Source organism: Amphiprion ocellaris, chromosome 10, assembly GCF_022539595.1.
Source record: "Amphiprion ocellaris isolate individual 3 ecotype Okinawa chromosome 10, ASM2253959v1, whole genome shotgun sequence".
Classification (NCBI taxonomy): Eukaryota; Metazoa; Chordata; class Actinopteri; family Pomacentridae; genus Amphiprion; species Amphiprion ocellaris.
This window is the reverse complement of record NC_072775.1, coordinates 19,797,222-19,810,166: the sequence shown is the minus strand read 5'-3', so window position 1 is coordinate 19,810,166 and position 12,945 is coordinate 19,797,222. Positions and strand designations below refer to the sequence as shown.

Here is a 12,945-nt window from a genome sequence, read left to right as displayed (position 1 = left end):
TCCCAATGAAGAAACAGTCCAACACACAAGATGTTGATTTGTTGTTTTTACACTGTGGTTTTTGGACAGATTACACTGTGCTTTTGGGCAGAAACAAATTTCTGCACCTCTAAATCAGTGAGCTTTAGAGGTGCAGAAATGATTTAGTTATTTTTGGAGCCGCTTGCCAGCTGCAGGTGGTCGCTTCATATTAAGCATACAAACAAGAGAGTGGGAAACAATCTTCTCCTCTAAGTCTCAGCAAGAAATCACATTTACCCAAATGTTAACATTGTCTTTTAAGACTGGAATTCAGGTATGTCTGCTTTTGGTTTATCCAGCAGATTAAACACTTGACAAACCAAAGATTCAAGGTCATAACACAAAGACGTACAAAAATCCAATAACACCGCATAACCCAGTGTTGCCACGTTCTTGCTCAAAGACAATTATTGGACTTTCCTCTTTAATATCGTCAGGTCTTGACCTTAACATTTAAAGTGCCCTGATATAACTGCTTGTACATTCTGCTTCTTTCAGTCACATAAATTTGTAATGTTAAGGTTCTATTCCAAACGAAAAAGCACTTTGGCTGAACTGCTGGTGCCTCAAATGCTTGGCTCGAAGAATCTGTTTATTGATTTTCAGAACTGATTTGCGTGCAAAGGTCTAAGTAAACCAGAGATATTTCAAATGCAACTACAGCAACAGTGTAAAAGTGATGGAAGAGAAATCTGTGAAAAGTTTAACCTTATATAAACAGTAGGTCAATATAAACAGTTAATGAACAGCGTGTTGTAGCTTTAAGCAGATAAAATGATATTTTTCTGTTTTAATAAATGCATTTGACAATACCTAAAAAATACCCAAATAAATTCTAACCAGTTAAAGTCACAGAATATTATTGCATTATATTTACTAATCATACATTTTAGTGAAGAGCTAATTAATAATAAATAGTTTTTGTCAGATTGCTAAAATTTGCTACATTTTAAAGCCTATAAAATCTGCATATGAATCATTTGCATAAACTGTTAATGTTTTATCAGACATCATAAAGATTTGCTTGTTTACAATCATAAATCATTAAATGTGATTACAGCTGTCTTATCAGTCAGTCTTTGTCTGTTCAGATATACAGTTTATTCATGCAGGAAGTCATAATTGTTGACATGTTACACATATTAACATGTACATCACTCTTTCATGTGCTCATTAATCATTATAGCCTCTTATGAAAAAAATTGTTATTTGTTAAAAGGGGAGTATGTCGGGGTTTAAATCTGTAAATGTGTCAGCATATATTTTATTATATCGACCACCCCGAAGCAAAAAGGTTAAGAATTAGCATTCACATACAAAAAAAAGAGGTCAGACGAGCAGGGAGATGAAGAGAAAGACATCGCAGCTTCTCCTGCAAGCCTCTGAGATGTGATTTCAGACGTCAAGTGTATCACACCATCACCGCTCATTAAAGTCTGGGTTTGATGGCGACCAAAGTAAAATGTTTGCTCGCTTTTCCTGTTTGGAGCCCGTTTGATGGATTTGCAACACAAGCGTGTGAAAGATTCAGGACAAGCGCGTCTCACGCTGTTTAATTTCTTAAATGAATTGTCAAGCGAATTTGCGTGTTTGTGTGAGGCAGAAAGCAGAGTAAATACATGACAGAGAGGAGCCTCACCGTGGTGTTTGGACTCAATCATGGCTCTGTGAGTTAACTGACTGAAGGCAATTAAGTTGTTTTCTGATCAGCTCTCAGTGGATGGACTTTATTATGCAAACCCTCTCCTCGTGTTGCAATCACTGGCAAGACAGAGCTGTGCCCTTTCTCTGACTGACTGACAGGCTTTTACTCCTGATTTTTATGATGAGGACAAAACACTTGAACGAAGCCGAAGCAAAATGAAGATCTGAAGGAACAACAGGGTTTCAGCTGCTGCGTGAAGAAAGCGTCTTACCTGCTGGTTAACTGGAAAGTTTCGGTTAATCTTCTTCACCTGTTAAATTCAACGAGAAGATCGATAACTCATTAAAATATGTGCTGCTGACAATCAGACTCCAGTTAACATGTTTGACGGACCCCGGAGGGCCTCGCGATCACACTGACAATCCTTGGAATAAACAGGAATCCCAGTGTCCATGCTCAACATATTAACCGCAGCACTGGAGGAACACTGTTGGAGCTACTTCATTTATTCAATGCATGCAAATTTCAAAATGAGATAGATGGAGTCATTTCCACAAGGACCCGAGGCTCTTCCTAAAAAAAATCCATTTAAAAAAATCCATTCTCTCTGTGGTAATAAAAGCGGGGAAACTACTGAGAGAGCAGTCAGGCTTTAAATTAAAACATTCTGCCCAGATCACAGGTATCACTCGCCCCTAATCCACACTATGCTATCAATATAACTCTTTCTTAGGAGCTGAGCGCCAAATTAAGCTGTCCAGACCCGATCCCGTCCCCCTATAGCGGCGAAAACAAGTCACAGCAGCTTACTGAGAAATGTTACTGAAGTTTGGGTCCAGAGAGTAAACAAGATGGGTGTTATTTTTTTCAGAGGAGGAAGCAGCCAGATAACTGTCAGGATGTGAGCTGGGTTTCAATATATGGAAGCAGCGACGGTGGTTTTGTTCAGATGTAGCTGCAGGTTGTCTGGATTCAGGTCTAAAGTAGAACAGGCTGAGGGGTCCAGTTCTTCAAGTCTGAAAACAAATCATGCACCTTTCACTGCATCTAAAAATACAAACAGGAGAACTTTGACTGGAGTTTGTGGGCGTCCCAGAGGTGGAAAGTACCTGCTGTAACTCTGCAAGTGCTGGACAGTTTTAGGTGTTGAAGCTGTTCTCACATCCTTTGTTCCTATTATCTAAGCAAAGTGCTAATACCGCAGTTACAAAATACTCCATATCGCAAGTTTGCAATGAAAAATCCAAATTTTATAAAAGCACACGGAAGCACTGAGTAAAATCAGCAAGATGTACTTTAAATATTGAAGTATTCAACATGACTTTATTAGAATATTAGAGCTGATGCAACGGTGTGTAAGCAGCATTTGTAGCTCCTCAAGGTGGAACTAGTTTTAATATTTTATATACAGCATGCTAGTTTAGTTCAGTGGCTCCAAACCTTTCTAGCAGATCCCAAAGTAAATCTGAGACGCCTTAAGATGATAAAGAAACAAAGAAAAAAACAAATTCTGGCACACAAATCTGCACTGAAGGAGCTTCTTGGATGAGAGGTGAAATGTCTTCAAGAACATAAAAGAGAAGACTAGTTGTTTTTTGCTAAAGCTCAAAGGATTACCATGACCTGGATGACTGACAATCGACACAGACAAATTTGTATTCCATTTGTGGACTTTTCTCTAATCTTTGATTTGTTAGGAAATAACGGATAACATATTAAAGTTATTTCAGTGAATCCATATAAGCTTAAGTATAAGTGATAAAAAATTACAGACATTTCTGACAACAGGTCGAAACTAAACCTCAAGGTAGAAAAGGATAGGTAATCTAATTTATTGATGTACTGTATTAAATTAGATTGTTTTTCAGATGTAAAATCTTTATGTTAAAATCTTGTAAACAAGTAAAGCTTTAGAATAAATGTAATTGTAATGTAAGTGAAAAGTGCAATCACTTCCTCCAATAAATCAAATTTATACTTATGTAATAATTGAAATAAAAAAGGTACCTTTCTGCATTTTTGTCTACTTATAATGTATAACATTATATTCAGTTCACTGCTGTTAAAGCACTGATTCATAATTTTCTGTTTGCATGGATAGTGAAAAAACCTTTTAGCATCACTGTCACAGTAGCACTACTGAACCTTCCTGTACAGTTCTTCATTGTAATATTGTCAAACTGTAACATATATACACCATTATTCACTGTATTCACTGTATATAGCTTATTAACTGGCAATCTCTACTTTCAGACAGATGTTGCACTTTCATTTTGTAATTTTCAATTTATCCACAAATTTCTATTTCTATATATAGTGTCAAGTTTTCATTTGACACGTTATACAGTTTTTGCCACCTTTTCTTCAGGATAAATAAAGCTCCATCTTATTGTAGCTTAGTTGCCAGACTATGCTGCATATTCATATTTACTCCGCCAAGGAACGTGGTGGAGTTATGTGACGATCGGTGTATGTTTGTCTGTTAGTCTGTCTGTTAGCAACATTACTCAAAAACGGACGGATTTGGATGAAATTTTCAGGGAAGGTCAGAAATGACACAAGGACCAAGTGATTAGATTTTGGCAGTGATGCGGCTTAAAGTCTGGATCCACGGATTTGATAAAGATTTCTGTATCATTGCAAGATAGCAGCACTGTAACTATGACAACAAGTGAACGCTACGTCAGCTGCCCGCTGACCCATGATTCATCAGGACTCATCCAGTGGAAATGATACAAGGAACAAGTGATTAAATTGTGGGGATGTCCCATCATTTCCCGCCGCCCGCTACATGTTTAGGTCATGTGATTCGGTATCTGTACATAACGTACACACACCAGCGCAAGGTCATTTATTATTAAAGATTTCATCAATCGGAAATGATACAATGACTGAGCAGCCTTGGCGGAGTACTGAGCTCTCTGAGTGCTTTTGTTGTTTACACATTTCATAAACTCACAACATTGCCATTGTTATTGTAACAAAAATTATCCCAGATTGCCACTGTCAAAGAATATACACATAATAAGAATAACCTTTTAACAACAATAGGAAGAACAAAACCATCCCACTTTGCTCTGTTTGCTTTTGTGCATCTCACAGGGGGTGGCACAAAGATGTTTTCATAAACATTATGCATCTAAAGTGTTTTAAAAAGGGAAAGATTTTTTGAGAATTTTCTTCAATGACAAAGAAGCAGGAATCCCATTAGCTGATCTAAAAGTGGAGAAATACATTTTTTTCTCAGGGACACAAGCGCTAATTAGTATAATGTTACTAATGATCCCTGTTTGTTCTGCTTTGTGTATTTGAGTACTTGAGTATTGCTGTTCTGCAGACAGATAGAGATAAATTACTGACAACTAACAAAGAAACTGAGCGAGGGTCAGTCAGAAAAACAGGAGAACTGCAGACAAACTGCATCGACAGATGATCACAAGCCAGAGCTCGCTGACAGAGGTACACAGACACTTAACAGTGGAGCTGCTAAATGCCACTGGAGTACAGCTTTGAAAATTGGCTCAGAATTGAATCAGCACCTCTGAGCCCAAGTCTCAGCAGAAAGTGTTGCGGCTGAGCTTTGCTGGGAAAATCTGGGAACTTAAAGCAGAGCTGTGAAAAAGAAGCCACTTGCATTCAAGGTCAAGACACAACCTGGCAGCAGTACGGCCAAACAAAACAGGAAAAACAGCAATGAGTCATTAGGACTGAGTCATAATTTAACCTAATATTCCTACACCTGATTTGATTCACAATCACATTTAGAAGGAGGACGGCAGGAAGACTCCAGCCTACAATATCTGCTGTGCAGCTGACTGGTGGGAGTCGTTAGGAGCAATGGAGCAAACACTTCCTTTCATAATGTCTCCATACTCCACTCAATGATGTCTTCAAATGCACTGCTAAACAAATTCAGGAGTGGTTTCATGAACACGGGGATGGCCTCTCCAGCCAGCAGACCTGAACATCACTGAGCTTTTATGGGAATTTGTGGAGCGCAGAGAGCAGAGTGGATTTCCTCCTCCATCATCGCTCAGAGAAATGGAGGCTTTTTTTTCATGACGAATGGTTCAATTTTTGACTGCAAACACATCAGTTCAAATGTATGACAGCAAACCAAGACAGACTAACATCCCTCTGCAAGTAAAGCCTGACCCTGCGCTTCATTTATATTCAGAGATTCATACTTTTAGGTGTTTGTGCTGTTTTTGTCCACTTTGTCTCATTTGCAAGGTTTCCTGTGTGATAAGCCCATTATTTTTTCCTTTCTTTTTTTTAAAGTCTGCCTATCAATATTAACTAGTATTTTAAGGTCCTTGTGGAACTCGAGCTCATCTTCAGCAGAGTCAGTCAATCAATAAGTCACTTTATTTGTCCCTTAAAGGGTAGTTGGTTTTGCAGCAGTGAAATTAACACAGAATGAAGTCATACAGCACATTAGCACACATCATATAACTAAAAAGCAATACAAAGCAAGAAATGAGCAAAACATAAATAAAAAGAGTTAAATGGCAAGTAAAAGTATTTAGTAACTAGAAAAGCACTCAGAGAGCGCAGTACTCCACCAAGGCTGCTCAGTTGACGTATCATTTCCGACAGATGAAATCTTTAATAAAAAATGACCTTACGCTGAGCACAGGCATGTGTTATGCATGTGCATGTTATGCTATAATTACTCTTATAATGGTCTGTTGATCAGTTCATCACTTTTGGCAAACCTTTGTTTTGCTAGTGTTAAAATAACTGTTCCCTGCATGCTTTTATTTAGAAGGCGTATTTTTAATGTTACTGGCTTTTATTTTGTCACCATTCCAGCAGCACAGGAAATGTTTATGTAAAATTCACATAAAGATGAAAGTACACGGTTCCATGCTGTTGCTGTCTAGCAAAGGATGTGTATAAACCTATAAGCACCTAGCTGCAATGGGGACAAACTCTTATGGTGTTTCCTGAAGAAAGGAGTGAAGGACAGAAAGGTGCATTTGTGTTCAATATAAGGCTGAAGGCTGAATGTAAATAAAGGCTTTGTGAAACATCAGGAGCTTCACCATTGTCTGGCTGGGGTTTGTTACATTGCGTGACCTAAATATGTAGCAGGCGGCAGGAATTGATGGGACTCATCCCACAGTTTAATCGTTTGTTCCTTGTATGATTTCCAACTGATAAATCACAGTCATTTTGTAGTAGGATCGCAATCATGTGATCGTCAGCAGGTAACTGACACAGTGTTCACGTCATGGTTACAGCAACGCCGTGCCTGAAGCTATATCTAACAATGGGAAATCCTTAACAAAGCCGTGGATCCAGACTATAAGCCACATCACTGCCAAAATCTAATCACTTGGTCCTTGTGTCATTTCTGACCTTCCCTGAAAATTTCTTCCAAATTCATTAGTCCATTTTTGAGTAATGTTTCACACAGACAGACAAACAGATTCACAGACAAACGTACGCCGATCATCACATAACTCCGCCCTTCCTTGGCGGAGTAATAAAATATATCACACTCTGACTGGATAAACTCACAAATGTGTGCTCCTGTTCTCTTTTCCCCACAAAATTTGACAGTGAAAGACTGCAGAGCTCATCATTCTTAAATCTGGTAAATCAGTGTTTAGTCACATTAACAGCGTGGCTCAGTGGATGGTTTTGGGTCAGTTGGTCCAATACTTTGCTCTCAATTAATATTTCGAAAGTTATAAGATTGCTTGCAAAACATTCATGATGCCCAGATGATAAATTCTGAATAAATGAAAATGAATGATGAATCATAATCACTTTGGTAATAACATAATTTTATTATCTAGTGCCATTCTTTAAATCGGCCCAATATTTTTAATCTTTATGACTAAATGTTAACAAAACCAACACCACCAAAACCACTTGCCCCCACTGTACCCAGTGTTTAGTGCAAATTAGCAAAAACTCCCACACTAATATGCTAAAGTCAACTTGTGAACACTAACCACTGTACCTGCTAAACATCAGCATGGGCACATTGTCATTGTGAGCATGGCGAGGTTAGCATTTAGGTCACCACTGAGTAGCCTCACAGAGCCGCCAGCAAAACTCTTAATGTTGAGACTTTGAGGTTTTTTTTTTTTTGCCTGTCATCCCTCTGCTTGTTTTGCATTACTGAAAGGATATTCAGACATAACAGGACAACATTAAACTGAAAGGACAGTTTTCCAACCCTGCAGAAAACACAGAATCAAAAACATCAAATGAGAATGGAGCCTGACAACATGAGATCTTCTCTAAAAAAACCCAGGCAACTGTCTGACAAACCCACTAAAAACTCATTCAGCATCAAACAGCGCCAGTCTTTCAGCAGGAACCTGAACACTCCACATCCATATAGGTTACTAGCTCCCTCGCACACCTCAGTAAATGCCAAGGCCAGACTGAGAAATACATTCTCAGTTGCTGAGGCCATCCTGGCTGTGAGTCATCAGTGTTATGTTTAGTACGTCCCTGACTTCATCCACTCCAATTAACCGGAGTTTCATTATTCCCCCCAGACCCTCACACACACAGCCATCGCTCACACACAGGCACACCGAGGGACACACGATAATTACAAATTCCTGTTTTCCACTCCACTTCATGGCATACACATCCCATACCATAGTCATGCCACACACAACTGTGTTCTTACATCTGTCAGGAATGCACTTTAGAACTGCCAGGAATAGTTAACAGCAAAGAAAATGAAGACGGAACACCTGCAAGTGCTCTAAAATGTGTCAAAATGAAGCACTTTTCTTCAGGTTTAGTTTGAGCTATGACCACTGATGGAGCTTGTTAGCATCATTTGTACTCGACTCCCTGCTGAGCATCACCACTCATGTGGAAACACAGAAACACAGGTGTAGTAGAGAAGGAAATAATATGTTCACCAATAATACGGCGTTCTTATTTATTAACGGCTTGCGGCTTTGTGGTATCAACATTCAATATCAGTACATAATACAATACTATCTATACAACACTGGATAGCTTTGAATTTTTTTGAAGATTCTTTATTGACAAAATTGTTCGATTTCAGTTCTTCCCACCTTCAGACGATCCAGCAGGGCTGAGTTCATGCTCCTCAGCTCTCTTCACCTTTGACCTCTCTCCTCTTTCACAGATATTATCTGACATATGAACCGTGTCTCTCAGACATTATTTCCTCATGCCTCCTCCAGGAAGTGCTGGACACTATGGGGCCTATAATCAATAAAAGAGCTCCCCGGTCAATAGCTGCGTCCCTAATTGCTTTAAACATGCCATCATTCACTCCCCTGATCAGAAAGTCTAACTTAAATCCATTCATTCTAAACAAGTACCAACCAGTCTCAATGCTCTTGTCTTCATCCATCATTCTTGAAAAAGTAATTTTCTCCATACTCATGTCCTTCTCGGACAAATTCAGCCAACTGGACAGATTACACCAATGTTTAGGATGCTCCACAGTACAGACTCTGCTCTCCTTAGTGTGACAGATTTGTCTCCTGCCTCAAAGACGGATCAAACTCAGTTAAATCTGATAATGTCTCATCCTCCTAGGCCGCCATAAGGCTCCATACTATTTGATTCTCTCTATGTATGTTTCCATTGGGATCGATTCTTGGACAATATAATATCTCCTGCCATTGCTATGCTGAAGATACCAGGGAGTGTTACCTTCTACATGCATATCTATTTGTACCGACGACGTGAAATCCTGGATGGCAAAAAGCTTGCTTCAGCTAAAGCAGAATAAGTTTGCCCTTGCTCCTCTGTCACTGAATGTAAAGCCTCATGCAAGAAACATGATTCTGTTTAAAATTTGATAAACAAATCAGCTCAGTTGGCAGCACTGCCTTTATTTTCTTCTAAGATCTCCTGCAAGATTATAATCATTCCTGTCCATTTCAGATTTGGAAACTACAGTTCGTGCTTTTATTTCCTCTCACCTCAACTCCTGTAATTCTCTCTGTAGGAATCAGTCAGTCGGCTCTATCTCGCCTGCAGCTGCTTGAAAATGCAGCACCGACACTCCTCACCGGTACCAAACAGAGACCACATCTCTCCTGTACTGGCTTCTCTTCACTGGTTCCCACTGAAGCACAGGATTGAAGAAGTGGAGATTCCTGTGTTTGTTTGTAAAGCGCTGCATGGACTGGCACCAGGTTACATCTCTGAACTGTTGACCTCCGAGTCTGCCTCCGAACCCTTCAGAGCTGCTGACCAGGCTCCGCTCTCCATCCCACACACCAACTTAAAACCCAAAGATGATCGAGCATTTTCAGCCGTTGGTCCTAATTTGTGTAACAGTCTGCCACAAACAATTAGATCTTCCTCCTCCCATGGCGATTTCAAGAAACCCTCTGAAGAGCCACCTCGTTTCTCTAGCCTCCTAACTGCTATCATGAAGTCAGGCCAGATCACGTTCTGGTTTAAATCTGTTGGTAGCTGATTTGCTGCTTGTGCAAAGCTGCTTCAGCTAAACGTGTGACTTTGTTGGGAAACTTAAACAAATCCTCTAAAGCAGGTGCCACATACAGGCCAATTTGATCTCCAGTGAGCCGGACCAGTTAAATCTTAGCATAATAACCTATAAATAATAACAACTCCAAAATTTCCCCTTTGTATTAGTGCAACAAAGTACATTCTGAAAATGCTCACATGTAACGAAATATCTTTTTACAAAACATCATGAACAACCTGAAATCATTTTTAAAAATCACCCAAAAAATAAATAAATAAAAATGTGTGCACCAAATTTCTTAAAAAACTAAAAATCCTACCCTCATCAGCACAACTGAGAAGCCTTTAGTGACTCAGCTGCAACCAACAGACTTGTGACAAAACTTACGGACTGTATGGCTGAACTGCGCTGAACTGCAGGCTGTGTTTACACAGAGCAGATGGGAGACGAGGATAGAAACTAATTAAAATTGTAATTAGTAAAGTATCTTTAGTATGAAAAGCCATCATTTTTTTTCCAATACTGGAAACACCAGCAGACACTCGGCAAAATGCTGAACACGTTGATTCAACAGGTACAAGTTTCACGTATTTTTAAACCACTAATCACAGAAATGAAATTTTTGTTTTGTATTTTTGTTATTTATGGCATTATGACATGTTGGACTGCCCAAAAGACATTTCTGAGTCCTCACGTCTTCTAGTCATGGTTTTACCGTTTCCACAGAGATGCAGGACTTTCTACTGCAGTGAACTATGAGCCTGCAGTAAGTACAAATGTGACAGGATCAAAAAACGGGTCAGAAACTGCTTGTAGTTCAGAGGCTTAGTTCATTTTTTCTTTTATTTGTGCCTGTTTTACCCGCATTTCTGATCTCTCTGGAAAGCATTTACAGTTGTTTTAAAACTGTTACGTTGACGCTGATTCGACTTGACGCTAAAACTGTATGCTGAATTATAGATATTGCGAGTGCATGCGGCTAGCTGGAGGGATTAAGACTAGAACAGTGTGATTGCTGTTATTGTGACCTCAGGCTCTAAGTATGAACACACATTAGTACGTGTCTACAGCACTTAATGCTGTGACATTTGCAAAAGGACTGTTAGACAATCCACAAATTGCAAGTGTGGTGGCGTAACACCCAACCCAATATCACTCTGGTTTACATGTGGGACTGTGAGCACTATAACTGTTATTGTTTCTTACTCACATTGTGCTTGGTGAGACCAGAAATGTTGCTCGCTATTGCCTGAAGCCAGTCCAAGCAGTCTTCAACTGCGGGAAACTGTATCACTCCACTGCAAACTCCGTCCACAGCTATGACCTGGAAAGCATTTTTCCTGAGAGAATCAAGAAGAAACAAATAATCAGACAATTCTGCATTTTTACGTTCTCAGCATAAACCTTTGATTGAATTTCTCTCTCTTTCAATCTGAAGTGTCTAAAGGTTATTTCTAGGTGATCAAGGCTATACTCCCGTTCAACAGTTTGAGATCACTTAGAAGTGTCCTTATTTTTGAACGAAAAAACGCTTTTTTTCAATGAAGACAACATTAAACGAATCAGAAATACAGTCTAGACGTTGTTAATGTGGTAAATGACTATTCTAGCTGGAAACAGCTGATTTTTAATGGAATATCTACATAGAGGTACAGAGGAACATTTCCAGCAACCATCACTCCTGTGTTCTAATGCTACATTGTGTTAGCTAATGGTGTTGAAAGGCTAATTGATGATTAGAAAACCCTTGTGCAATTATGTTATCACATGGATAAAAGGGTGAGTTTTCATGGGAAATATGAAATTGTCTTGGTGACCCCAGACTTTTAAATAGTAGTGTATATATATAAAATTTCACTCGATCCAAGCCTCTAAAACTCTTCCTGTAGGTCTCCTGTTGCACAAACTACAGCCAACATGGCAGGGATGGAGCTGGTTACATCAGCAAGGTAAAAAAAAGAAGCCAACGAACCTGAAAACTAAAAAAAACAAAAACAAAACTGAAGCTAAAAGTCATTAACTGCCAACATACATTTGTTTTCTTGAACTACACAAATGCATGAACCTGAACCAAGTCGCTGTTCCTTTTCTTGACAGTTTATCATACGCACTTATGTTGGAACACACTGTCCTGGCAATGTCATAGCCAAAAATACCTCAATAAAACAGACTGATGTTAATCCTGGACTCTCTGAGTCTAAAGGGCAAGTTGAGCTTCAATTTGTTTAAATATAAACTGAAAGTCAAGCCACTAATATGGCAAATAAATCTAAAAACTTATGTTGTCCTTATGCAATTTTCAGTTAACGAGCTAAAACAGGCCAAACCACAAGGGCACTCCATTAATGTCCAATCCACAAGATTACTGTTTCTATCATCTACAGTGAAGCAAAAATGGAAATGCATTTATTGACAGTTTAATGGCTTATTACATCTAGCCTCCACTGTTCAGTAGTTCTATGGCACATGCACAGGGCTAATGTAAGCCAAATTATTCAATAAGCACTGCTGCTGTTAATTCTGGTCCAGATTTCTGTTCACACTGACATTATAAAGACACCAAGAGAAGTAATATGAAGCCTCACATGCTGACAGGTAACTCACTGACAGATCTACTCGGTTCACGTCACTTCGCATCATCAGGAAAATTCCAATTCAGATGGCAGAAAGCAGTCAGTCTGCACTTTAATGCTTCTCCCATGTGTATTTATATTGTCTGCTTCCACAAAGAGCCCATGAAGACATACAGCAGCTGATTATGAGCATTATTAGGCTGCAAATCAACTGCCTGTTACGAATAATGACAAACATTTAGACACAGGTC

General features: G+C 39.1%; 1 protein-coding gene across 3 annotated transcripts in view; it reads right to left on the bottom strand.

Moving 5' to 3' along the window:
• sntg1 (syntrophin, gamma 1) overlaps window positions 1-12,945 on the bottom strand; it is a 41,239-nt gene that overhangs the window by 8,786 nt on the left and 19,508 nt on the right. For all 3 annotated transcript variants that reach the window (XM_055014654.1, XM_023283680.3, XM_055014653.1), the window contains 2 exons: window positions 11,332-11,461; window positions 1,938-1,976 (listed from right to left, as the gene is read on the bottom strand). In XM_055014654.1, the coding sequence (XP_054870629.1) occupies window positions 1,938-1,976; window positions 11,332-11,461 (169 nt within the window). The remainder of the gene's footprint in view (window positions 1-1,937; window positions 1,977-11,331; window positions 11,462-12,945) is intronic.